Genomic DNA, 25,189 nt, shown 5'->3' with positions numbered 1-25,189 from the left:
CTAAAAATGTTAGTGCCTGCCCACTGGGCTTAGTGCTGGGGGCCATAGAGAGCCCCCAAGGAATTCACACCTAGCTGGGGAGGACGATAAGTTCTATGTTAAGAGTATCAGCATTTGTTCTCGCCACCACTAGAAAGAAAAGAAGAAGAAGAAAAAAGTATCAGCAAAGTGCCGGGGGGAAGAAGAGGAAGCCGTGAATTCCACTGCATGGCGGAGTGGTTACTTGCACAGCATCTGACCTGGGCCGCTGGAGAGGGAGAATGGTGCCAAGCAGTAAAAAAGATTGGAGTAAGAGGCGTTTTATACAAGGGGACTGTGTCGTACCGATGTGGACAGCCCTTAGCATGTTCAGGGAACCCAGGGGACACAGACCAGAGCTGCCCAGGCAGAGGGCGGTGAGCAGAGGGAGGGTTTGGAAATGCGCCTGCGTGGTTGACTGCACCCAGCTGTGCCCAGCCTTGAATGCCACACTGAGGATTTTGACCTGACCTGTGGGCAGCAAGGAGTCAGAGAGTGATGTGATCGGATCTGATGGTGACAAGGAGGAACAGGAGACAGAGGGAAGGAGGACAAGGCCGGGAGCTGCTGGCAGTGTCTGGGGGTCAGGTGCTGGCTTTCACCTGGCAGGTAGACCCAACACCTCAGCACACAGCACCTGGAGTCAGACTCCAACCACTCCCACCACCGAGATTTCCTCCTGATCCTGCAGAGCAGACATAGCCTCCCTGCTCTTTCAGGTGGGTTGTGCTTCCCCGCCCCCTTCACCCCTCATCTCTCTGGTTTGCTCTAAAGGAGCTTCTCATTCCAGAATCACAGAGGAGCCTCAGAGGCAGATGCTACCGGGGATCTGACCCCCTCTAATTCACCCTCATTCCACAGCTTGATCAGGCACACGTTTCCTGAGACTCTGCCTGGAAGAAGCCCTGTGAGGGAGGTGCAGATGAAACAGACACATCCCTGCCCCGACAGTGGGCTCAGTAATGTACACGGGATGCAGGATAGGGAAGGAAATAAGGCACAGACACCAAGAACAGTCCCAAGAAGCAGCCTGGGGAGTTTGCACACCCCACTCTGTGGGTGTTTGGGGGAGCTGAGGAGGAAAAGATTCCCCTGGGTGGAATGGGAGTGGGCCAGTCTAAGAAAGGCTCAGTGGTGGACTCCAGGATTTAAATGGAGAAGATCTGGACTTGAATTCTTCCTTTCATAGCTGTGTGACCACGGATAAGTCACTCTACCTCTCTGAACATTTGTGTCCTCATTTAGAAAGGGACAAATGTACAAACTCACAATGGGGAAGATCCAAGACACTGTCCAGCTTAGTGCATGGGAAACAGGATTATAATCAGTGTGGTAGGCAGACGCTAGCATGGCCCCCAGAGAGCCTCTACGGTGGCTGCCTGGTATCCACACCCAGGTGCAATCCAGTCCCTGAGCGTAGACTGGATCCGTGACTTGGTTCTAGCCAGCGGAATGTGGCAAAAAAGATAGGATGTTACATGTAAAATTAAGCTATAAAAAGACCCTGGTTTGCGTCTTCCTCGCCCTCTGCTTTTGTCTCGCTTGCCTGCTCTGATGGAAGCCAGCTGCCATATCATGGGGAAGTTTACCAGGCAAGGAGCCAAAGAAGGCCTCCTTGGGGAACTGAATCCTGAATCCTGAATCCTGCCAAACCACATGAAAGCTCTGAAGCCGGTCCCAACCCTCCCCACCTGCCACCCCATCACGGGAGTAACTGTGACCCTGGCTAACACTTTTTTTTTTTTTTTGAGACAGAGTTTCACTCTTTCACCCAGTGAAATCGTGAGTGAGTGGTGTGAGGAGTGAGGTGGTGCGATCTCAGCTCACTGCAAGCTCCGCCCCTCGGGTTCAAGCGATTCTCCTGCCTCAGCCTCCCAAGTAGCTGGGATTATAGGTACCCATCACCACACCCAGCTAACTTTTGTATTTTTAGTAAGGATGGGGTTTCGACATATTGGCCAGGCTGGTCTCAAACTCCTGACCTCAGGAGATCCCCTGCCTTGGCCTCCCAAAGAACTGAGATTACGGGCGTGAGCCACCGTGCCTGGCCGCTGGCTAACACTTCAGTCGCAGCCTGTGAAAGACCTTGAATGAGAGGTCCTGGCTGAATTGTGCTTTGCTTCCTGATCCATAAAAACTCTGAGATAATATGTTGCAGTTTTAAGCCACTAAATTGTGGAGCAATTTGTTATACAGCTGTAGCTAACTAATGCAACCAGGTGATACGGAGATGATTTATCAACTGGCTCAACACAGGCGTTTACCAACCAGTCAGAGCAGATGCTGCCTGCAGCCATGGAGCCGGGTCCTGGAGCCCAGGCTGTAATACTTGATAGAGGACTGGGAGTGCAGGGGGCTAAGGGGAGGGCAGGAGGGGTCGTGGGAGGTACGAGGGGGCTCAAATCAGCAGCAATTTGCCAACAAGAATGCAGGTATTTCAATATTTTGACAACTGATACAACTGTAGTGGGGTGCACTGACTATCAGCCCAGGATCTAATATCTAGGGTTGGAACTGGGCCTTAAAGGATAAGGTGATATCCACAGGGCCCCATGGCATGGAGCAAGGGAAGCCACACATTGGAGCTGAAGGAAGAGTTTTCTGCTGTTGCCGCTTGTGTGCAGTTTCAAAGACTGCTCCATACACATATGGCAAAGACAGGAAAACAGCTCTACTAGCTTAAAAACAGTTCCTCGTGTAGCAGCAACATAACAGAGGCACTGAAATATCAGAAACGCGCAGAAGAGTTCAAGGCCATGTTTGAGAAAGGGAAGGAGGGAGGGACATTCACACGTATCACGTATCGAGTAGGTGCCTGCTGTCTGACAGACACCCTGCCCAGCTTTATATCCAAGTCTAGGCCACTGGGGCACAAAGGCCTCATGAGGAGCCATGTGGTATGGGTGGCAATGAGTCACAGCATCTAGGACAGTTTTGTGGAAGAAAGGAGACAGAGGGCACGGGGCCCTAAAAAGGGAGACGGAGAAGAAGGGAAGGGAGGGTGAGGTGCGAGCCCCACACTTCTGTGGCAGGCTAGGCCTGGGGTACAGCCACCAGCCAACTGGCTCACGGATCAAGACTATAACCCACCCAAATGCTGACCAGGGAGGAAGGATTCCTTATTTGCCGCTTAGCAGTGGGCGCTTTGCCCTCAAGCCACCAGAGCCATTTGCTCCCAGAACCATAAGCCGGGACCACCCTAGTTATGCTGAGAGCTGAATTAGTCCCAAGTAGAAGCAGCAAAAACTTGACCACAAAACTCCTTTCTAGTAGCATATGCAAATCAGATGCCCCTCCACTCCAATGCCCTGCCCTCTGCCATTTCCCTCGATATCATGCAATGTTGCGTGGGAAGGGTGTCTAGCGGCTGGCCCTACCGAGAGGTGGTATGCTTCGGGGAGCAAGTCTATGCCTACTTACCAGCTGGGAATGCTGCAGGCAGGCAGATATTGGGAAGAAAGAATAGAAAGGGAGGTTGTAGGAAGGTGGAAGAAAAAGAAGCTGGTGAATTTCTGAAGAGGGGAAAGAACTCCTGGCCTGTTGGGAATTAACCAGGCCCCATTCACCAGCCCCTTGACCCTTGAGTGCCACCCACCCCACCCACAGATCTGCCCAGATGAAGGTGTGGACTGGGGCGAGATGCTTGGTGGGTGCTAACCAGCCTTTACTGGGCACCCCGTCCAAGCCAGGCACAGTGCCTGGTGCTCTGTGCATGGATATCTCAGCTAATCCTCACCACAGCCCTTGAGGTAGCTCGAGGCAACTCATTAGATGGTGACAGCTACAGCCCAGACCTTGCCTTGGGACACACGGCAAGCGAAAGAGTAGGTGACAGGCATGCACACCTATGAGGAGGGTAAAGTGCCAGAGTCTCCGTGGAACCCACTTTGGCCACAGCTATCAAAATTGTAAATGCCCCTGCCCTTTGACCCAATGATTGGACCACTGAGAATATAGCGTACGGAAATACTCACACGGGGGCATGAAAGTACCTACTGTATTATTTGTTATAGCCCAAGATTTAAAACAACTGAAAAGTCTACCCCCAGGGGACAGGTTAAATTAACGTCCATCCATGGAATGGACTATCAGGCAGCCATTAAAGAGAAGAATGAGGCAGCTCACTGTGTGCTGAGACAGAACAGTGGGCAGGATGTACGCTGTTCAAGTGCAGAAACACTGACATCGTATGCTATCAAATACACACACACACACACACACACACACACACACACACACACACACACACTCACCTGAAGGCTTGCAGCTCTGGAGATAACCCAGAACCCTGGTTTCCCCTCCCTTTGCCTCCAGGGAGGAGAGCTGAGAGATGGCGAACTGAGAGACAGGGTTCAGGGGCAGGTGAAAAACCTAATCTCTGTACATCCTTTTATATCTTTTGCATTTTAGACCAGATACACTTATTCATGAAAAAATATAACTTTATAAATGAAGATAAAGAAATGCATTAGTACTTTGGGAGGCCAAGGAGGGTGGATCACAAGGTCAGGAGATCGAGACCATCCTGGCTAACATGGTGAAACCCCATCTCTACTAAAAATACAAAAATTAGCCAGGCGTGGTGGCAGGTGCCTCTAGTCCCAGCTACTCAGGAGGCTGAGGCAGGAGAATGGCGTGAACCCGGGAGGCGGAGCTTGCAGTGAGCTGATATCGCGCCACTGCACTCCAGCCTGGGCGACACAGCGAGACTCCGTCTCAAAAAAAAAAAAAAAAAAAAAAGAGACATGCATTACTAAATAAGCTGGGCTCAGTGACCCAGGCCAGTAATCCCAGCACATTGGGCACTGGGAGGCTTGCAGGGGAGGTTAAGTTGAGCCCAGGAGTTTGAGACCACCCCAGGCAACATGGGAAAACCCTGTCCATCTCTCCAAAAAAACATTTAAAAATTAGCTGGGCATGGTGGCATGTGCCTGTGGCCCCAGCTTCTTGGGAGGCTGAGGTGGGAGGATGGCTTGAGCCCAAGTGTTTGAGGCCGCAATGAACTATGATGGGGACACTGCGCTCCAGCCTGAGACCCTGTCTCTAATAATAATAATAATAATGAATAGTAATTCATGGCTGGGCGCGGTGGCTGACTCCTGTAATCCCAGCACTTTGGGAGACCGAGGCAGGCAGATCACCTGAGGTCAGGAGTTTGAGACCAGCCTGGACAACATGGTGAAACCCTGTCTTTACTAAAAATACAAAAATCAGCCAGGCGTGGTGGCCGGCGCCCGTAATCCCAGCTACTCAGGAGGCTGAGGCAGGAGAATCACTCGAACCCGGGAGGCAAAGGTTGCAGTGAGCCAAGACCGTGCCACTGCACTCCAGCCTGGGCAACAGAGCGAGACTCCGTCTCAAAAAAAAAAAAAAAAAAGAATAGTAATTCATGGAAATGGCAAAAATCTCAAAGAGGGATGTGCAAACAAGTAAAGGTAGGGAAACTCTGCGCCACTATAGCATGTGACTTTTTGTCCCTAGTCACAAAAGCTGCATGAAAGTGTGAAAGTGCTGTGGTGGCATCTGACCTGCGACACCAGCATGAGGACACTGCTTGTTCCTAGTCCTGCACTGTTCGCTACAGAACAAGGTGTCCTGCTGGATTATAAAATGCTGAGTTATAAAGTCTACTGTAGTGAGATATTCTTATACCGGACTCACAGACCTGATGTGCCAGACATTAGGCCCAACACTTTACATACACTATCGCCTGCGTGTTTGCAGCAGCTGTAGGGGCAAAGTATCACTCTTATCCCTATTTTACAGATAAAGAAATAAACGCAGAGAGGTTGAGTGACTCACCAGAGGTCAGATGCTTGTGGAAAGTGTGGACTCCAGCTCAGGCTTCCAGTTCCAGAGCTGAGCCCCTAACACTCCACTGAACTTTGCATATAGAAGGTACTGGGTAAGGCCTTTTAACTAAGCCCTGGTCCTTTCCTTCGAATTAAAAAAAAAAATAGATTAAAGGCCCCATTGTTCCCCAACCCTTAACATTTCTGTTAAAGACAGAGGTTTGGGGTGGGGCATGGGGGCTGACGTCTGTAATCCCAGCACTTTGGGATGCCAAGATGGGAGGATCGTGTGAGTTCAGCAGTTTGAGACAAGCCTGGGAAACATAGCAAGACCCTGTCTCTACAAAAAATAACAAAATTAGCCAGGCATGGTGGCATGTGCCTGTGGTCCCAGCTACTTGGGAGGCTGAGGTGGGAGGATCACTTGAACCTGGGAGGTGGAGGCTGCAGTGAGTAGAAATTGCACTACTGCATTCATCCTGAATGACAGAGCAAGACTTTGTTTAAAAAAAAAAGGCTGTGCTCAGATACTGAATGCCTCAAGGGCAGATGCCCTTCCTCTTCACTGTATCTCAACAGTGCCTGGAACATAGTGGCCCAGTGTGTAAGCAGGAACTCAGAACACGTGTACTGATGGAACCGAACAGAAATAGGCAATGATGCCTCCCCCGGGAAGCCCTGATTTCACAGAACGGCGGTACCTTGCCCTTCTACAGGAAGGTGACTTGGGGGCTCCCAAGCGTGTCCTTCCGTCCAGCCTGGCATGGCAAGAGTGGAGTTGAGAATGCCCCCATGCCCCATCAAAGCCCAGGTGGGGTGGGAAGGGCAGACAAAGGCTCCTCCCCAGACCTCCCGGGGTCCTACATGGCAGAACTTGTGCATACGGCTCAGCAGAAGAGGTCAGGTTAAAAAGTCTCTGAGACAAGGGTCTAGAAGGAGCGGCAGTGGATGGGATGCCTGCCGCGCTCCCCAGGAGTACAAATCCAAGACCCTCGTGAGCACGCAATGGGGGTCGGGAGCAGGGGAGAAAGAGCTATGACCTCCTAAGATGTCAGCACTGGAGGAGGGCCTGGGAGGGAGAAGCACTCCTTCAGCTACTATCCCATTTTATAGATGAGGCAACTGAGGCTAGAGAGATGATGTGGTTTGCTGAAGGACAGGGAGGTAACAGCATGGCCGAGGCTGGATTCCTGTCTCCTGGCATCCTATGATGCTCCCTTTATCACCTGGAGTGGGAAGGCCACAATGGTTGTATTCTGGGAGGACTCAAACCCCTTACTAGGGCATCTTTGGAGGTTTTCTACATAGAACAGGGGCTGAGTGGAAGGGCTGTGGCTCCCTTTCACCTCAACAACCAGAGCAGTGCCTCCCATTGGAGATTTTGCTGGAGAAAATGGTCCCTCTGCTATAACAAAGAAAAGCTGGAAGTCACTGGGCATCCTTTCCTGCCTGGTTTCCCTCTCAACTCTCTGCCCCTTGTCTACTCCCTGCCACTGCCATCCCCCCAGCAGCTCAGGTTCAGTCTGAGCGGAGTCCTACCCCCATCAAGGCCTCTGCGGGGTCCCTGAAGACTCACCTGGCACATCCGGGGATGGATTGAGAATCATGAAGGCATCCGATAGGCCGGTTTTGACAGGATGCTGGGAGGAGCTGATTTCCGGGACAGACATAGGGATCTGCGGCAGGGAGAAGAGACTCCGTCCACCTCCCAAACGCTCTGGGGCCCACCCAGCCCTCCCCTGTGAGCTCCAGACCCATCTTTCTGGATGGCACCATCTCCTGGAGGACTCCAAGACATTGGAAGCCCAGTGGGACCCCACCCAACTTCCAAGTCCTCTCCACACCACCTCCAAGCACATTTTCTTCTTTCCTCTGTCTCGGTGAATGGCACTCCATGCAGGCCGGAAACCCGGGACTCACCCTTTTCCCTTCCCTTTCTTTCATTTCTTCCCTTCCCCATCTAATGCATCTCCAAATTCTGTTGCTAAACCTGCTAAGTGGCTCTCAAATCTGTCCGTTTTCCATTTCCCCTCATCCTACTCTAAGCTGCTGTCACCCTTCTCCTAAATTACTTCCCAGTATTCCCTCTAAGCCCCCAACAACCTGTTCTCCACTCTGAAGCCAGAGTGACTTTTCTCAAGGGCATATCTGTGGTTCCCTTGCCCCGTCCTGCCCCTCACTCTCTCCCTTCCAACCATGCTGCCTTCTTCTATTTTTTTTTTTTTTTTTTAATAGAGGTGTGTGTCTCACTATGTTCTCCAGACTGGTCTTGAACTTCTGGGTTAAAGCAATCCTCCCGCCTCAGTCTCCCAAAGTGCTGGGGTTATGAGCCACCACCCTGGCTCATCATGCTGCCTTCTTTTTTCTTTTTTTTTTTTTGAGACAGATTCTCACTCTGTTGCCCAGGCTGGAGTGCAGTGGCACAATCTCGGCTCACTGCAACCTCCAACTCCTGGGTTCAAGCTATTCTCCTGCCTCAGCCTCCTGAGTAGCTGAGATTACAGGTGCCTGCCACCACGTCCGGCTAAATTTTTGTATTTTTAGTAGAGATGGGGTTTCATCATGTTGGCCAGGCTGGTCTCGAACTCCTGAGCTCTGATGATCCACCCACCTCAGCCTCCCAAAGTGCTGGGTTTACAGGTGTGAGCCACCGCGCCTGGCCCATGCTGCCTTCTTTCAGTGCTTTGTGCCAGCCGTGCTCTGTCCTGCCTCAGGACTTTTGCACGTGCTGTGTGCTGTTGTCTCTCCTAGAACATACTTCACTCTCCTCTTTGCTTCCTGAACTCGTATTTATCCTTCAGATTTCAACTCTTTTCCTCAGCAAAGCCTCCCCTGGCCTCTGCCAAGGTTAAGAGGTCTGTGAAAGGCTCAGCTAGCACCAGCCACCTCTACTTGGGAGCGCTTGTCACAGTGGTCATTCTACATTTGTCCCTGTAATTATTGTCCACCTCCGCAACCAGACTTACCGCTCCAAAAGGGTAGGACCCGCAAACATCTTGTTAACTGCTGTATTCCCAGCAGCAAGCCCCATGCCTGGCACATTGCAAATTCTCTAAATATTTGCTGAATGAAGAAAGGCTCCAAGACCCAGCTGTCTCTGCAGCTGGGCCCACTCACCTCTTTATAGCCAAAGACAATGCGGCCGTCATGGTGCAGAGCTGCCTGGAAGGTGAAACTGCCCTTGTCTTCCCAGCCTTGGAGATAAACATGGTCCCACTGAACCACAAAGACTGTCCCTGGGGAGAAGAACAGAGACCCAGCTGGATGGGAGATCATGCAAGGAGCAGGGCCCTACAGAAATGCCAGTCGGAGGGCAGTGGCCACAGGTTGGGTCCCTTCGGGATGATGGGGAAGTTTGCAAATGTAAGGAGGCAGGAGCTGGGCAGCTCACTAAAGCAGGGTGGCTTCCAAGCAGCAGAGGAGCCAGAAGATCCTGCTTCAGCCCCAGATACTGTACTTGATCATCTCTTTCCCTTTCCTTCTTGTCTATTCTGACTCCTTGAGATAAAAGAAGGAGGAATGTCTGTTCTCCTGGATTCAGACGGGGCTCAAGGGACATCCTGGTGAATGTAAGTAACAATAAAGGCCCCTAACATTTATTTTACCTCGACTAAGAGCCAAGCACTGTCGTTTTGTTATCTCATCAGATTCTTCTGGGTAGCAGGCATTTTTGCCCCTATCTGACAGGTCAGGAAACTGAGCAGAGAAAGGTAGGTGGCCGCTTTGCTGTGGGACTGTGGGACCCTTGCCCTCTCTAGTCCCTGTGCTCCTCTAAAGGACTGGACAAGGGATCCCTGGAGCTGAGTGACTTAAATTCTGAGATCCAGTCTCACCATTGTCAAAGTAAACAACTGTGGAGTTGTCGGAGTAGCCAGGGTTGAAGTTGGCCATCAGGGGCGCCACATACTGAGTAGCTGTGAGCATCCGATGGATCACGTCCCCCATGAAGATGAAGCCTAGGGTGGGAGAGGTGCAGAGGAGTCACCAGAAATGGCCCAGAGGGGCCGCTTTGGGGGCCTTTTCCCCAAGGGCAAGAAGGGCAGCGCAGGCAGAGCTGGAAGTGAGCCTGAGACCTCTGTCGCCCATCCCCATCTGGCGGGCTCTGGGTCTGGTGTGTATGGAGCCAAAGGACCCCAGATAGGAGAAGGTCCTCCCTGTCCCTTCAGCAGGGCACAGACTATAGGGCGAGGGGGCAGGAAGAGGAGGGGACTCACAGCTTTCCCCATCCCTGGGGAAGTGGGATGTGGAACTGAAGTGCAGGGATTAAAGACAGGTGCCTCCTATCAACAGGGAGCCTGGCCCCAGGAGCCCAAGCTCTCAGTGGAGTCTCCCTCTCCCTCTTATTCAGCGACTCCGGGACACAGGGCTGTCCACACTGACTCGTGCTGGCCCGAGGAGACACACACGTGCACGCACATGAGCAGGTCAGCTAATGCAAGGGGGATGCTCTGACGTCCACTGACCCCCCTCCTGAGAATCAGACTCCTATTAGAGCCAAATGTGCATTCCTCCCATTTCATATAACCCTGTCTCCAGTGAGCCACCCCTGGGAGGGCCCCTGAGTTCGGGCTGAGGTCTCCAGACCCTCCCCGGGGCCCCACGACGTGGCCTTACCTCCAGTTGCTATGGTGATCTGCCGCAGAGGATGCCCGTAGAAAGGGAAATCAAAGGACAAGACCACTCTCTGCAGGGGATGGGAGAAAGTCAGCACGGGCCAAGCTGCAGGCCAGGGGCCTGGGCACCCACACTGCCTCATGCTTGTTTGGACAGAGTGGGGAGCAGGCATGCCCAGGGCCACTGCTGGGCACCCCAACTCTGGCAAAGTCCCATGGGAATCCCTGGAAGGTACCTCCCAGGTCACAGACCTCGGGCCACAGCCATGCCCACTGACCAGGCAGGGTGGGTTGGCCCCCGGCCTCCCAGCACAGGGAAGCATGGCTGGGGACTGGGGCACTCACCGAAGCCTGCCGGTGGGTGTTGGAGAGTATTGTGTGGATCTTCACTTGGCTCCGGTTGGCCTCGGCCACATCTACCCACAGTTCCCGGCTGTGGGGCTCGCTGGGGCCATAGAGACGGGACACATAATAGCTGTGGTTGTCCTCCTGCCGGCACCCAAGATAAAGCCCACAGGAGGTGTGAGTAGTCAGCATGCCAGGACTGACTCTCCGCCCTTCCCCACTCAGATTTCTGGGTACAGGAAGTCACCACCCTCCCAGGGTACTGGACCTGTGGCCCCAAGGGCTGGTTTAGGCCTAGGACCCCCTGGGCTCCCCCTTGGCCCCAGACAGCTCACTAGCTGGCCCCTAGTGGTGCCCCAACAGGCCTGGCCACAGCCAAATCCACACCTGCTGCCCTCATGCTCAGCCCTCCTGTTCCCAGACAAGCCAGGAGGCCGGCAGCCCCTGCATCCCTTCAGACCAGGACCAAGGCTGAGCTTGGCTTGGGGCATGAGGGAGGAACAGACAGGATGGCCTCAAACCGGGCCCTTGTTTTCAGGGAGCTTCCAGGCCGAGGGAGAGTCATAGTCCCTGTCCTGGAAGAGTACCCTATTTAATGGAAAAGGAAAATCTGGGCTGGACGCGTTGGCTCACGCCTGTAATCCCAGCACTTTGGGAGGCCGAGGCGGGCAGATCACGGGAGGTCAGGAGTTCGAGACCAGCCTGGACAAAACAGTGAAACCTCGTCTTTACTAAGTATACAAAAATTAGTGTGGCCTGGTGGCACACGCCTGTAATCCCAGCTACTTGGGAGGCTGAGGCACAAGAATCACTTGAACTCGGGAGCCAAGATCGCGCCACTGCACTCCAGCCTGGGCGACAGAGCGAGACTCTGTCTCAAAAGAAGGAGAAAAATCTGGATCTTAGAAGGCACCAGTCTAAAGGAGGAGGCTGCCTCTTGGTCCTGGGGAGTTTCCAGTCTGGAATGGGACTTATATAAACAGAGGAGCAGACACAGACCCTCAAGCAGAGCTAATACAGAACCCAGAGTCCACACAGCATCACCAGGGTGGTGGGAAGGGGAGAGAAGCAGCAAGGATTCCTTCGAGGCATATCTTTGAGCCTTTGCTGTGTGCCTGATGGAGATGAAATAAAGAAGTTAGAATGCTATGGGCTGGGGGTTCATTCTGCAAAGGCTCTCCTGCAGAGGAGCACTTGGGCCAGGCTTTAAAGGAGGCCAGGGAAATGGCTGGCAGAAAGACTTAAGAGCCAGAGAGGGGTGATGTGGAAGCCCTTCCTGGAGCCGACCCAAGAGCACCAGCCGCAGGAGGAATGGAGGCAGGGCAGGCAGGTTCCCTTGGCAGCCACCGCCACAGAGGTGGGACCGCTGACCTGTGAGGAGCCCTGGGTCATTAATCAGGCTGCCCAGCGGTGGTGGCGGCAGACACAGCAGAGTAAACGACATTCTCCCTGCCAGGCTGCCAGCTGCCCAGCCGGCCCTTGCCCTGGGCGCAGCGTGAGCGGGGACAAGGGGTTCCTGCACTCCTCACCTGCCAGAAGGCACTCTGCTCTTACGATAAGTGACACAATCTGGAGACCTGGGGTCGGGGCAGGCTGGGGGACGATGAGCGGAAGAAGCATGGTTGGTTGGTGTCGGGGGCTATTCCCTCTGCCACTGCCCTCCCTTCCTGCCTCCAGACAGCCCATGCCTCCACCCATCCTCAGCACGGCAGTCAAACCAATCAAAAACACCTTGCTCTGTTCACAGGCTATCCAGGGCTCCCTGAAGACACTGTCCTCGAGACGAAAACCAAAGCTCTTAGGCTGGCATGCAAGATCCCACCATCAGCCAGCCCCAGCCTCTCTCTAGCTCCTTCTCTCTCCTCTCACCACCTTGTGCATCCTTGTGTGCCCACCCCCCAGACCAGACTCCCCTGCCAGCCTCAAGCCACCAATGGTCACTCGTGCCACTGCCCACGCTGGTCCTCCTGTCTGGAATGGCCACCCTCGCCTTCTCCCCTTGACAGATTCCTGGTCATTCAACACTCGGCTTAAACTCTGCCTTCTTTTATTTTTGAGACAGAGTCTCATTCTGTCGCCCAAGCTGGAGTGCCATGGCATGGCCTCGGCTCACTGCAACCTCCGTCTCCCGGGTTCAAGCGATTCTCGTGCCTTAGCCTCCCAAGTAGCTGGGATTACAGGCACACGCCTCCATGCCCAGCAAATTTTTGTATTTTTAGTGGAGACGGGGTTTTACCATGTTGGCCAGGCTGGTCTCAAACTCCTGACCTCAAGTGATCCACCCACCTGGGCCTCCCAAGGTGCTGGGATTACAGGTGTGAGCCACCGCGCCTAGCCAAACCCTGCCTTCTTATCAGCCTTTCACCCCTACCTCCCCAATGAGGACCTCCACCCCCTGCAAGTGGCCTCCACCATCCCTTATTTCAGGGAGTCCTCAAGGGGTGACTCATATGTACTATTTGCAAGAGTTACATGGGGCCACTCTTGTTGGATTCTTGGTTTTACTCACAAAGCCACCTGGTAGGGGGGCTGCCCTGATGCCACGGCCCCTGGGGTGAGGGCTAAGGATGCTGCTTCCCATTGCTGCCACAGCCACCAGCCCTGGAGTCTCGGGAGGGTACCCAGAGGGGGACGCACTGCTCTCCAGCTCTGCCCACAGGCACTGAAGCCACTGCTTCTGCCCAGAGCTCTTAGCCTCCCTCGGGAAAGCAGCTCCCTCTGTTTCTGCCCCTTTCCCCATCCTCCAGGAGAACTAATCCTTCATGTTTTTCCTTGGTGTCTGTCTCTCCTATTTCCACCCATCTCTGCTGGAGACCCCTATCTCAATTTTTTAAAAAATCACCCATCAAGAAACAAAGCTCCGTGCGTAGCACTCTGTGCAGAGAGATCTGCACAAAGGAAGAGTCCGATGGCCGCCTCCCAGCCTGCTTCCTGGATTCACAGGTGAGCAGTTTTTATTCCACTTCCAAGCAAAAAAAATATAGGGGGCCCTGCCCAACACTGTACATCTGATAGTCTGTAGGACTCCAACTCTGAAGCTGGTTATGGTTCACCTGGGACCACCTGCCACGGCCATAGCTACAGCCTGCCCTCTTCCCCCCCAGTTCAAACAAAAAAGTGGCTTATTAAGAGACATCAGTTAGCCTAAAATTTTGCCTGAAGAAAGGAAACCAAGTTTAGATGCTATTCAGCCCATCTTTTTTTTTTTCTTTTTTTTTCTTTTTTTTTTTTTTTTTGAGACGGAGTCTTGCTCTGTCGCCCAGGCTGGAGTGCAGTGGTGCGATCTCAGCTCACTGCAATCTCTACCTCCTGGGTTCAGGCAATTATTATGCCTCAGCCTCCCAAGTAACTGGGATTACAGGTGTGCGCCACCATGCCCAGCCCAGCCCATCATTTAAATGTTTGTTTGCCCCTGAACTACGAGCCCCTGACACGCAGGGATGGGCAAGGTCACCTCTGTGCCTATGGCTCAAGGTCCCTCACTTCCTCCATGCTTAGGAAGTGTTTGCTGGAGGTGGGGGTAGGGGGACTGGTGCTTTGCAATGTGTTAAAATTAGGGAAATAAACCTGCCTCCCTAAATCCTGGGCTATCTTATGATCTGTGGGTGAGGGGAAAACGAGTGGCCCACCTTAGCACAGCCAGCACCAGATAGCCTTTCCATCCTTTTGCATGCTGTAGTGAGTTTCAACTGTGTTACCCAAAACGATATGTTCAAGTGTGAACCTCTGGTACCTATGAATGTGACTTTATTTGGAAATAGTCTTTGCAGATGAAACAAGTCAAGATGAAGGCAGACCGGATTAGGGTGGGCCCTAAATCCAATGACCGGTGTCTTTATGTAAACGAAGAGGGAGATGTGGATACAGAGTTGCAGAGGAGACACAGGGAGGATCCCTGTCACAATGAAGGCAGAGATTAGAGTGACGCTGTTTACAAACCAAGCACACCAAGGATTTCCAGGAGATCCAGAAGCTAGGACAAGACAAGGAAGGCTCCTTTCCCAGGGCCTTGAGAGGGAGCGTGGCCCTGCTGACACCTTAATTTCAGACTTCTGGCCTCCAGAACTGCAAGTGAATAAATTTCTATTGTTTTCAGCTACCAAAATTGTGGTAATTTGTTCTGGCAGCCCTAGGAAATGAATATCTGTGCCACAGGTGTGTGTTACTGTGGCCCAGTTGGGACAACCTGAAATTGTTTTCCCTGCTCCACATCATCCCCTTGCTTAGGCCATTCTGTGGCTCCCCAGTTGCACTCAGAACAAAGGTTACGCCCCTTCCGCCATTCCCTTCTCTTCTTTACTAATAGAAAATTGATTTTGGATTGAGCACAGTGGTTCATGCCTGTAATCCTAGCACTTTGAGAGGACGAGGCTGGAGGATCACTTGAGGCCAGGAGTTCAAGACCAGCCTGGGCAACATAGTGAGACCCTGTCTCTACAAAAAATACAATAAAATAAAACAATTCACTGGGTATGGTGGTGCATGCCTGTAGTCCCAGCAACTCAGGAGGCTGAGGCAGGAGGATCCCTTAAGCCCAGGAGGTCGAGGCTGCAGGGAGCTGTGATTGAGCCACTGCACTCAGCCTGAGTGACACAGTGAGACTCTGTCTCAAAAAAAAAAAAAAAAGATTGATTCTGTAGCAACCAGCGATGATGTAGCCATCTAATAAACCTCATTCCCTGGATGTCTTAAGGGTTACCATGTGACACAGGCTGGCTCATGACATCAGCTGAAGGTTCTAGTGGAGCCTTCTGAAAAAGATCAAATTTGACTGCTTGTCCCTCTTATCTTTGCCCTTCTTCTTCCTGCCTGGAATGCAGACATGATGGCTGGAGTTCCAACAGCCATCTTGTGAGTATAAGGACAAGAGCCACACCCTAAGGATGGTGAAGTGGACAACTAGATGGAGACTTGGTCCCTGATGACATGCTAGAGGGCTGCTTCTTAAGTCCCTGGGTTTAGCTCTCTGTTAAACGGAAACACAAATCCTTCCCCACGTATGGTGGTCTGGCCCCAACTCAGCACCTCCTCCTCTCCCCTGCTCTCTTGTTCTGGGAATCACCACACAGTTGTCTGCCTCAGGACCTTGGTGCCGCCTGTGCCTCAAAATTTCTTCCCTTCCCTGTTCAGGAGCTGACCCTTCCTCACCTATCCAGCCTCAGCTCAGGAGTCACTTCCTCAAGAAAGCCTCTCTGATTCCCTGTTGCATTCCCATCACACCCTGTGCTTCTTTCTCCTGGTGTTTTGCACACTTGTGACAATTTACTTGGATTTTATACACATCTTCATGTCTGCCTTTCCTGTAAGATCGTAAGACCCCAAGAGTAAGGTCAGCCTTTATTTATCGTGTTTAAGCACAGAGTATGTGTTCAATGGAGGATTTGTTGAGCAAAGAATGACCACAAAGTATAGCTGCCTGTTTTACAGGTACCACTACATATTCTGAAGTCCAGGATAGGATCATTTTACCAAACAAAGCAGGACAGCTGCAGATGCTAAACAGGTGCTCTCAGGTAAGTCTCAGAGTCAACTGAATACAGCTTCCACCTGGGAACCTGAGCGGGCCAGTGTTTAAGACGGTTGCTTTGAGGCTTGGAGAAAGGTCTGGTTTCAATCAGCCTGCTTCCTGGGCCCCGCACAGCGAGAGCTTTCCCCAAACCTCCGGGCGTCTGAAATGAGTGCCCGGGACAGAAGCCACGCTCTGCAGTTGTGAAGCCCAAACAGATGCTGACGTGTCTCTTGCCGCCTCAGCTAAGACTGCAAAGCGTGAGCTTCCTGGGAATGCATCTTCCTGGCCCGTTGCTCAGAGTTCTCTGCTTCACAGCAAAGACAAGCAGTCTGATCCAAACTAGTGCTGTTCTGCAGAGAAACCAGGCCCTGTGTCACGTGTCTCAGCTCTGACACCTGGATGATCCCTGGACTCATTCTTGGAGTTCCCAATGACCCCTGCAATGGCACCTCTTAACTGACAGAAAACTTCCACCTATTCTGACTCAAGGAAAGTCAGAAATGAAACGAGCTGCTGCCTCTAACTCCTAAGCTGATTCTCTCCAATGAGTCAGCAGATCCCAGGGAAGGCAAGAGCCTCGAAGCCTAACGATGCCCTACTTAGGCCAGCGAGGGTGAGGCCAAGCTCTGCTTCAGGCCTCAGAAGTGCCAAGTACAGCTGGCCTGCCAGGGGGAGGACTGGCTCAAGGGCAATGCCATGCAGAATCTGCTGCAGGTCCCAAACAGGCCCAACAGACTGCCCTCCTGGCACGCCTGACTTTTATTACTCCAGGACAGTGAAGCCAGGAGCCATATCTACTCAGCTCTGGCTGAGGGTGGCCACACAGTGATGGGTGAGGCCAAATTGCACCCTGGAGGGAGGGGGCGACTTGCAGTGGGATCACTCCTGGGCAGAGCCAAGCACAAAGCCTGCAGGGGAGCATTTGGGAGCGTGGGAGGAAGGAGAAGGGAAGCTGGCATTTGCTGAGTGGTGATGGGAGAGTGCTGGGCATTTCATATTTGTTACTGCAGGGCAACCCTAGGAGGTGAGCACTAATATTAGTCCCATTTTCTCAGTGGGGAAACTGAGACTAGAAATCATGTAACTAGGCCAGGCATGGTGGCTCATGCCTGTAATCCCAGCACTTTGTGAGGCTGAGACAGGGCGGATCACCTGATGTCCGGAGTTCAAGACCAGCCTGGCCAACATGGTGAAACCCATCTCTACTAAAAATACAAAAATTAGCTGGGTGTGGTGGCAAATGCCTGTAATCCCAGCTACTTGGGAGGCTGAGGCAGTAGATTCAATTGCTTGAATCCAGGAGTGGAGGTTGCTGTGAGCCGAGATTGCGCCACTGCACTCCAGCCTGGGTGACACAGTGAGACTCCGTCTCAAAAAAACAAAAAATAAAAAGAAATAATGTAACTGTATGAAACCAGGTCAGTTCCACTCAAAGACAGTGACCTTTCCTCTATCCACTGTCTCTGAGATCTTTAAGCAACAGCTCTCCGGGAAGGTGACTTAGGCTACCTACCAGTCATCGGTTAAACTCTCAATCAGAAGGACCACTGTCTGGAGGCTGGAGCTCAGGGATGGTGGCACATTCATCTCCGCCCCCAGCACCTCCCTAGCGCAGGGGTTGGCACCTGGCATCTGGTGGGTGTTCAGCATCTGCTTGCCAAATGAGCTGAATCACAAGGATTCTGCAGCCAATGGTGTCAAGACTGTGCTGAGAATGTGCAGTGTGGCTCTGACAAGGACAGCATCCTCCCCCATCTCCAGTGGCAGGTGACACCAAAGCCACTTGTGGAGGAACCAGCTGCCTCCTCTGGGAATCCAAGCCCATAGACAGCATTCCCAAACCTGGGACATCCTGGACACAGGAAGGTGTCTCTGGATTCCTCAATTTCTTCTCTGAGGAAGTAAAGCCAACAAGGCAGATACCTTTGGGGGCAAGGAAGAGAAACCCAGCTTCAACACGGAGGACATGTGTTAGACCAAGCGTCTGAGAGCCTGGCAGCAGGCATGGAACATGGATGATCCTCGTGTCATCAGGACATTGTCCTAAGTGTGACTGCCTCCTGGTCCAAAGAGGGCTGCCTATAGCCACTGAGGCAGCATGCTTCCTTGTCGGGTTCAAAAGGAGAAACCTCGCACCAAGAGTGGAACACAAGATCTTCCCTTCAGTCTGATGTGGCCCCCGACTATTACAAGGGCCAGGGCATGCCAGATTGGTTAAACCAGTCTACTTCCCCCAGGAACTGGGGATCATGGCTCCGCTAGGAATGGGGAATGGAAGCTGGGTGAGCAAAGGCCTGACATCAGGGTTGACGGGGAATGTGGCTCAATGACCAAGACCAAGCTCTTTCAGTCTTTCTTCTCTGCCACTTTCAGTGTGGGCTTCATTGTAAGGCTAGGCATCTTGTAGTGACGGGATGGCTGACAGTGGCAACTAGCCCTGGCTCATGGAAGCAAGACAGGCACAGCACACCTCTCCCCGACCACTGAATGAACACGTGTGCTTCAAGATGGCAGGGTCAACCTGGGTCCCCTGCCACCTCTGGACTAGGAAGCCCTAGATGCTAAACAGCTTCCACCTAAACCAAACACCAGCTGGGGGGTAGGATTATCATGGAACCCAAGATCCCATTCCTATTGTACAAGACTGTAAGGTAAAATATATGTTGAAAAGTCAACCGCAATGTCCACTTGCCATCTGAATCCAACCAATGAACCAGTACTCTCAAAAGACAAGAAGCACTTTGGGAGGCTGAGGCAGAAACATCGCTTGAATCCAGGAGTTCAAGACCAGCTTGGGCAACATAGTGAGACCCTCCCCCCAAGTCTACAAAAAAAAAATGCAAAAATTAGCTGGGCATGGTGGCATGCACCTGTAGTCCCAGCTACTTGTGAGGCTGGGGCAGGAGGATTGCCTGATCCCAAGAGATTAAAGCTGCAGTAAGCCATGATCATGCCACTGCATTCCAGCCTGGGCAACAGAGGAAGACATTGTCACAAAACAAAACCAAGAGACATGCCTTTTACTTTCTGGAAGCAGAGCTGAGTAAAGGGTTTGATTGGCCAGCATCCTCCAATCTGTCCACATGCCCAGGGAGGTGCAACAATTCTGCCAACCACTCAGGCCTTGTGGAATGAAAAAGAAGAGACTTCAGCTGGGGCAGGGCTGCTCCATTGCCTGTATTGATTGTCTCCATCCAGTTCTTTATGAGGCCAGAGTTTACCCAGGTTCCTCAGGGCTGAGCATCAGTGATGCAATTAAAGCTATTGCCACCTACCCGCAGCGTTCTAGAGCCAGTCCTTTTAGTCTAGAATTCCCTCCCTCCCTCCCTCCCTTCCTTCCTCTCTCTCTCTCAATCTCTTCCTTCCTTCCTTTCTCTTTCTTTCTTTCTCTCTCTGTCTGTCTCTCTCTCTTTTCTTTTCTTCTTTTTTTGAGATGGAGTTTTGTTCTTGTCGCCCAGGCTGGAGTGCAATGGTGAGATCTGGGCTACTGCAACCTCTGCTTCCTGGGATCAAGCGATTCTCCTGCCTCACCCTCCAGAGTCTCTGGGATTACAGGTGCATACCACCACGCCCAGCTAATTTTGTATTTTTAATAGAGACAGGGGTTTTACCATGTTGGCCAGGCTGTTCTTGAACTCCTGACCTCAGGTGATCCACCCACCTTGGTCTCCCAAAGTGCTGGGATTACAAGCATGAGCCACCATGTCCGCCTAGTCTACAATTTCTGATGCTCCTGAAACATCAATGTTGTATGGAGCCCTGCTAACTAAAATTTCAGGAGTGACATTATATTTTAAATAATATCCTTGTACCAGACATGTTTTAGGATGCTCCATCCCCATCCCAATGATGTTTGCCCCCCGACCCGTAGGCCCTGCTGAGTTGACTACACCCATCACAGTCTCCTACGTGACCCTGTGCTTCCTCAGACTGATTGGACATAGGTAATCACATGATTCAGAAGCAGCTCATCTATTGGAAGCGTACAATCTACAGCTTGTGCAGCCTGAGCCAATCAGATCACCACCCGGGAGGGTGAAATTGGGAAACTGAGAAGCTGGCAGCAAGAGAGCTGAGTTGAAAGATCTTGGAGACTTAGGAACTGAAACCATTCAAGATGAACAGAGTCTGTGAGAAAAAAAGAAAAAAAGGAACCGAAACCATCCTGAGCTGTCTGCAGAAGACTTCTGATCCACAGAAAGGAAAGGCAGACCTTATATACATCTGGCTTCAATAAACATATGATGAATTAATGAAAAGGAGGCAAGAACTGGGGGAGGGGACCTGGTTCCCAACAGCTTTCCAGCTTCCTTGAGGTCTGGCTGTCCTTCATGTCCAGCCCTTGGGTCTCCCATGATCGTCTTCTGCACCCTCACGATAATCCTTCTCTGTGGGACAGCTCAAATAGCTCCTCAGAACCAAAAGGACCTTAAATAGAACAGCCTTGCTTATGAGGTGATCAGAGGAAAAACCTCCAGGGTGAGCCCAGGCAGTCCTTCATTGGTACAGACAGCAAGAGTCTGAATGAGCCCACCACAAAGCAAGGATACGTGTTTGAGATTATGAATGTACAAATTACCCTGATCTGATCACTATACATTATATGTATTGAAACATTACTATGTACCCCATGAATATGTACAATTATTTGTCAATTAAAAAATTAAATTAGATTGGGCATGGAGGCTCAGGCCTGTAATGCTGGTACTTTGGGAGACCCAGGTGGGTGGATCACTTGAGCTCACGAGTTCGAGACCAGCCTGGGCAACATGTTGAAACCACCATCTCTACAAAAAATACCAAAACTGGCCAGGGGTGATGGCGTGCTCCCGTAGTCCGAGCTATTCAGAGTCTGAGGCAGGAGAATCGTTTGAGCCTGGGAAGTCGAAGCTGCAGTGAGCCAAGATCGCACCACTGCACCCCAGCCTGGGCGACAGAGTGAGACCCTGTCTCAAAAAAAATTTTTTTTAACTTCATTTTTAAAAAGAATATGAATGAGAAGAGAGAACTGAGAAACTAAATTTCTGGGAGAACTTTTCCCTGGCAACACATCAGCCACTGTAAACTAAAAATAAAATCCTAAGTCCCCCAACCAACTGAATGGACCCCCTCTTGGCCAATGGGACCCCAGAAAAGCTGAGTTCCCAGCCATAATGGGATGGGAGACCAGACACACCTCATTGTAACCCCTCCCTTTTGCAGTTTAGACACAACTACCAGCATTAATATTAAAATAGAGATCAGAAGACAGACAGAATGGACTCTGTGGCAATATGATATCAAATTATAAACAGGACCTAAGGCCATGATAGGCACGGGTTAAATCACGCACCCCTGCAGGCCACTGTAACCCAGCGCTTTTTTGTTTTGTTTTTTGAGATGGAGTTTCGCTCATGTAACACAGGCTGGAGTGCAATGGCACCATCTCGGCTCACGGCAACCTCTGCCTCCCAGGTTCAAGCGACTCTCCTGCCTCAGCCTCCCAAGTAGCTGGGATTACAGGCACCCGCCACCGCGCCCGGCTAAATTTTGTATTTTTAGTAGAGACCGACCTCAGGTGATCCACCCTCCTCGGGCTCCCAAAGTGCTGGGATTACAGGCGTGAGCCACTGCGCCTGGCCTGACCCAGCATATTGAGTCTTGTTCTGACATATCACATGACATATCAGATAAGGCATGAGATGATGTGACTCTGGCAGATCATACCATACATGGCATGATATGATTGGCAGATCACATGATGATTAGCAAACTTCTTTATCTTAAACATTCTTTTCCACTGACTCCAAGTTTTCTATTTTTATTTATTTTAGTTTTTTTTTTTTTTTTTGAGACAGGGTCTCACTCTGTTGCCTGATCATGGCTCACTGCAGCCTCAGTCCTCGACCTCCAGGGCTCAAGTGATCCTTCCGCCTCAGCCTCTTGAGTAGCTGGGATCACAGGCATATGCCACCACACCCAGCTAATTTTTTTTTTTTTTTTTTGAGACAGAGTTTTGCTCCTGTTGCCCAGGGTGGAGTGCAATAGCACAATCTCGGCTCCCTGCAACCTCCCGGGTTCAAGTGATTGTCCTGCCTCAGCCTCCCAAGTATCTGGGATTACAGGCATGCGCCATCATGCGCAGCTAATTTTGTATAATTTTGTATTTTTAGTAGAGACAGGGTTGGGATTACAGGCATGAGCCACTGCACCTGGCCAAACACCCAGCTAATTTTTAAATTTTTTGTAGAGTCAAGGTTTCACCATGTTGCCCAGTCTGGTCTCAAACTCCTGGACTCAAGCGATCCTCTCACCTCAGCCTCCCAAAGTGCTGGGATTACAGGCATGAGCCACTGCACTTGGCCTCTACTGACTCCAGGTTTTTGAACAAAGCCTTACTCCATTAACCAATTGCAAATTAAAGAATCTCTGAACCCACCTATGACCTGTGAGCTCTCACTTCAAGATAGCTCACCTTTTTTGAGCCAAAGCAACATATAAACTCCATATATTAATTTATGACTTTGCCGGTAACTTCTGCTTCCCTAAAATGTATAAAGTAGAGTTGTCACCTGTCTCAGGATCACTTACTCAAGGCTTCTTGGGTTTGTGTTTTCTCCAGGCTGCAATCGCTCATAGAGGCTCAGAATAAACCTCCTAGTTTGATTTCTCTGCCAACACCACTGTGATTCTTCTTCTCTAAAGTCAATCACTGCTAGCTTCTTGGCTGGCCATTGGGAAAAAGAGTCCCATGGCTTGAAATTCACCAACTTTGGGGATACTTCCCAACTGCCACCATAGGCCCCTTATCACGCTGCCACCCACATGGGCAGTTTTGATGGAGGAACCCCACCCATGGCAAAGACTAAGAACTGCCTCCCAATAACCACTCTCTCCTTCTTCCTTGAGTTGCAGAGGCTCCCAGTTATAGCTAGGCACACAGTCACACAGTTAAACCATATTTCCCAGCCCTCCTTATGGCTAGGTATGGGTTCATGACTATGTCTGGCCAATGGAAGATGAGCAGAAAGATTGCCCGTAATAAGAATGGGTGACCGGGTCCGGAGGCTCACCCCTTTGGGAGGCTGAGGCCGGCAGATCACTTGAGGCCAGGAGTTCGAGACCAGCCTGGCCAACATGGCGAAACCCCATCTCTACTAAAAATACAAAAATTATCTATGTGTGGTGGTGGGCGCCTGTAATCCCAGCTGCTCGGGAGGTTGACACAGGAGAATCACTTGAACCCAGGAGGTGGAGGTTGTAGTGAGCCGAGATCACGCCACTGCATTCTAGCCTGGTTGACAGTTCAAGACTCTGTCAAAAAAAAAAAAGGGGGGGGGGACTGGGTGCAGTGACTCACGCCTGAAATCCCAGCACTTTGGGAGGCCGAGGTAGGCGGATCACTTGAAGTCAGGAGTTTGAGACCAGCCGGGCCAACATGTTGAAACCCCGTCTCTACTAAAAATATTTAAAAATTAGCCAGGCGTGGTGAGGCACACCTGTAATCCCAGCTACTCAGGAGGCTGAGGCAGGAGAATCACTTCAGCCAAATCGCACCACTGCACTCCAGCCTGGGTGACAGAGCGAGACTCTGTCTCAAAAAAAAAAAAAAAAAAAAGACTGGGGTGCCCTCTCTCTGCCTGGCTGGGATGCAGATGTGATGGTGGGAGCTGAAATAGCCATCTTGAGCTACAAAATGGAAAGCACATGTTTTAGAAGGCAGAGCCGCAAGATAGCAGGAACCTAGGCCCCCAACACCAGGCCAGTCTATCCCAGGGTATGGTCACTATAATCCATATTGATGTGCCTCTTAAAAAGGATGTGGAGACCTTGCCTGGCAGTGAACCTTCCCAAGGAATTCACACAATTCAAAGCCCATTGTAGAAGCTCTGACCGGGATGACTTGACATTACAAAGGAGCTCAGTGAGGGTTCCAAGAGCCACGCCGCTTGGCAAGTCCACCAAATGGAATGATGTTTCCTTGAAATGTGTGCAAGAAGCCCTGATCAATAATCCACATTTGTTTTGGGAGGCAGTGTGATATGGATTTCAAACATTTTTGGTCCTGAAATCATTTCTTCCAACAAATCTTTCATAGAAGCTCAATACACAAATCACATCAAAGTAAAGCCACATTGGGAGAAGGACAGAGAAGGGTTGGAGCCTAGCTTGCTGAGCTACTTCCTTTTCTGCCACCCTCACTCCCACAGCAGCCCGTGAAGCGCTCCTCAGACCCTCGGGGTTCCATGGAGCACAATTCGAAAACCATTGCTCTAGGATCAAACATATTGTCTGTGGAGTAAGACAGACCCAAGTTCCAAAATGGGCTCCATTATGTAATGGTTGGTGTCCAGCATTCCTCTCTTCTCTGAGGGTCAGTTCTCTCATCAGTGACCTTTCTTGCAAGGTTCCTCTTTTTTTGAGACGGAGTTTCACTCCTGTTGCCCAGGCTGGAGTGCAATAGCCGCATCTCAGCTCACTGCAACCTCCACCTCCTGGATTCAAGTGATTCTACTGCCTCAGCCTCCCAAGTAGCTGGGATTACAGATGTGAGCCACCACACCAGCTAATTTTTGTAATTTTAGTAGAGACAGGGTTTCACCATGTTGGCCAGGCTGGTCTCGAACTCCTGACCTTAGGTGATCCACCCGCCTCGGCCTCCCAAAGTGCTGGGATTACAGGCATGAGCCACCGCGCCTGGCCTCTTGCAGGGTTCTTGAAAGGGGTTTCTTGAAAGGATTAGACAAAACATATCAACACAAAGCTCTTAGCCCAGTGCCTGGCCCACAGGAGGTATTTGAGAAGTGGGAGCTATTACCCTGATTTGTTTGGGCCTTTCCAGGAAAGGGCTTGATTGTGGAGGCTGCCTCCTCAAAGCAACCCCCAGCTCCATCTGAAACGTCAGCAGTTACAGTATTTCTTCCGCCTCAATT

The 25,189-nt window shown here is 51.3% G+C and overlaps 1 protein-coding gene across 3 annotated transcripts in view; it reads right to left on the bottom strand.

Annotated features, from left to right (window-relative positions):
- The window catches only part of PLXDC1 (plexin domain containing 1), an 84,305-nt gene that overhangs the window by 31,316 nt on the left and 27,800 nt on the right, over positions 1-25,189 (bottom strand). For all 3 annotated transcript variants that reach the window (XM_016930789.4, XM_063798627.1, XM_063798626.1), the window contains 5 exons: positions 10,769-10,912; positions 10,425-10,494; positions 9,644-9,766; positions 8,928-9,046; positions 7,387-7,486 (listed from right to left, as the gene is read on the bottom strand). In XM_016930789.4, the coding sequence (XP_016786278.1) occupies positions 7,387-7,486; positions 8,928-9,046; positions 9,644-9,766; positions 10,425-10,494; positions 10,769-10,912 (556 nt within the window). The remainder of the gene's footprint in view (positions 1-7,386; positions 7,487-8,927; positions 9,047-9,643; positions 9,767-10,424; positions 10,495-10,768; positions 10,913-25,189) is intronic.

Source organism: Pan troglodytes, chromosome 19 (genome assembly GCF_028858775.2).
Source record: "Pan troglodytes isolate AG18354 chromosome 19, NHGRI_mPanTro3-v2.0_pri, whole genome shotgun sequence".
Classification (NCBI taxonomy): Eukaryota; Metazoa; Chordata; class Mammalia; order Primates; family Hominidae; genus Pan; species Pan troglodytes.
This window is presented reverse-complemented; position numbering and strand designations above follow the sequence as displayed.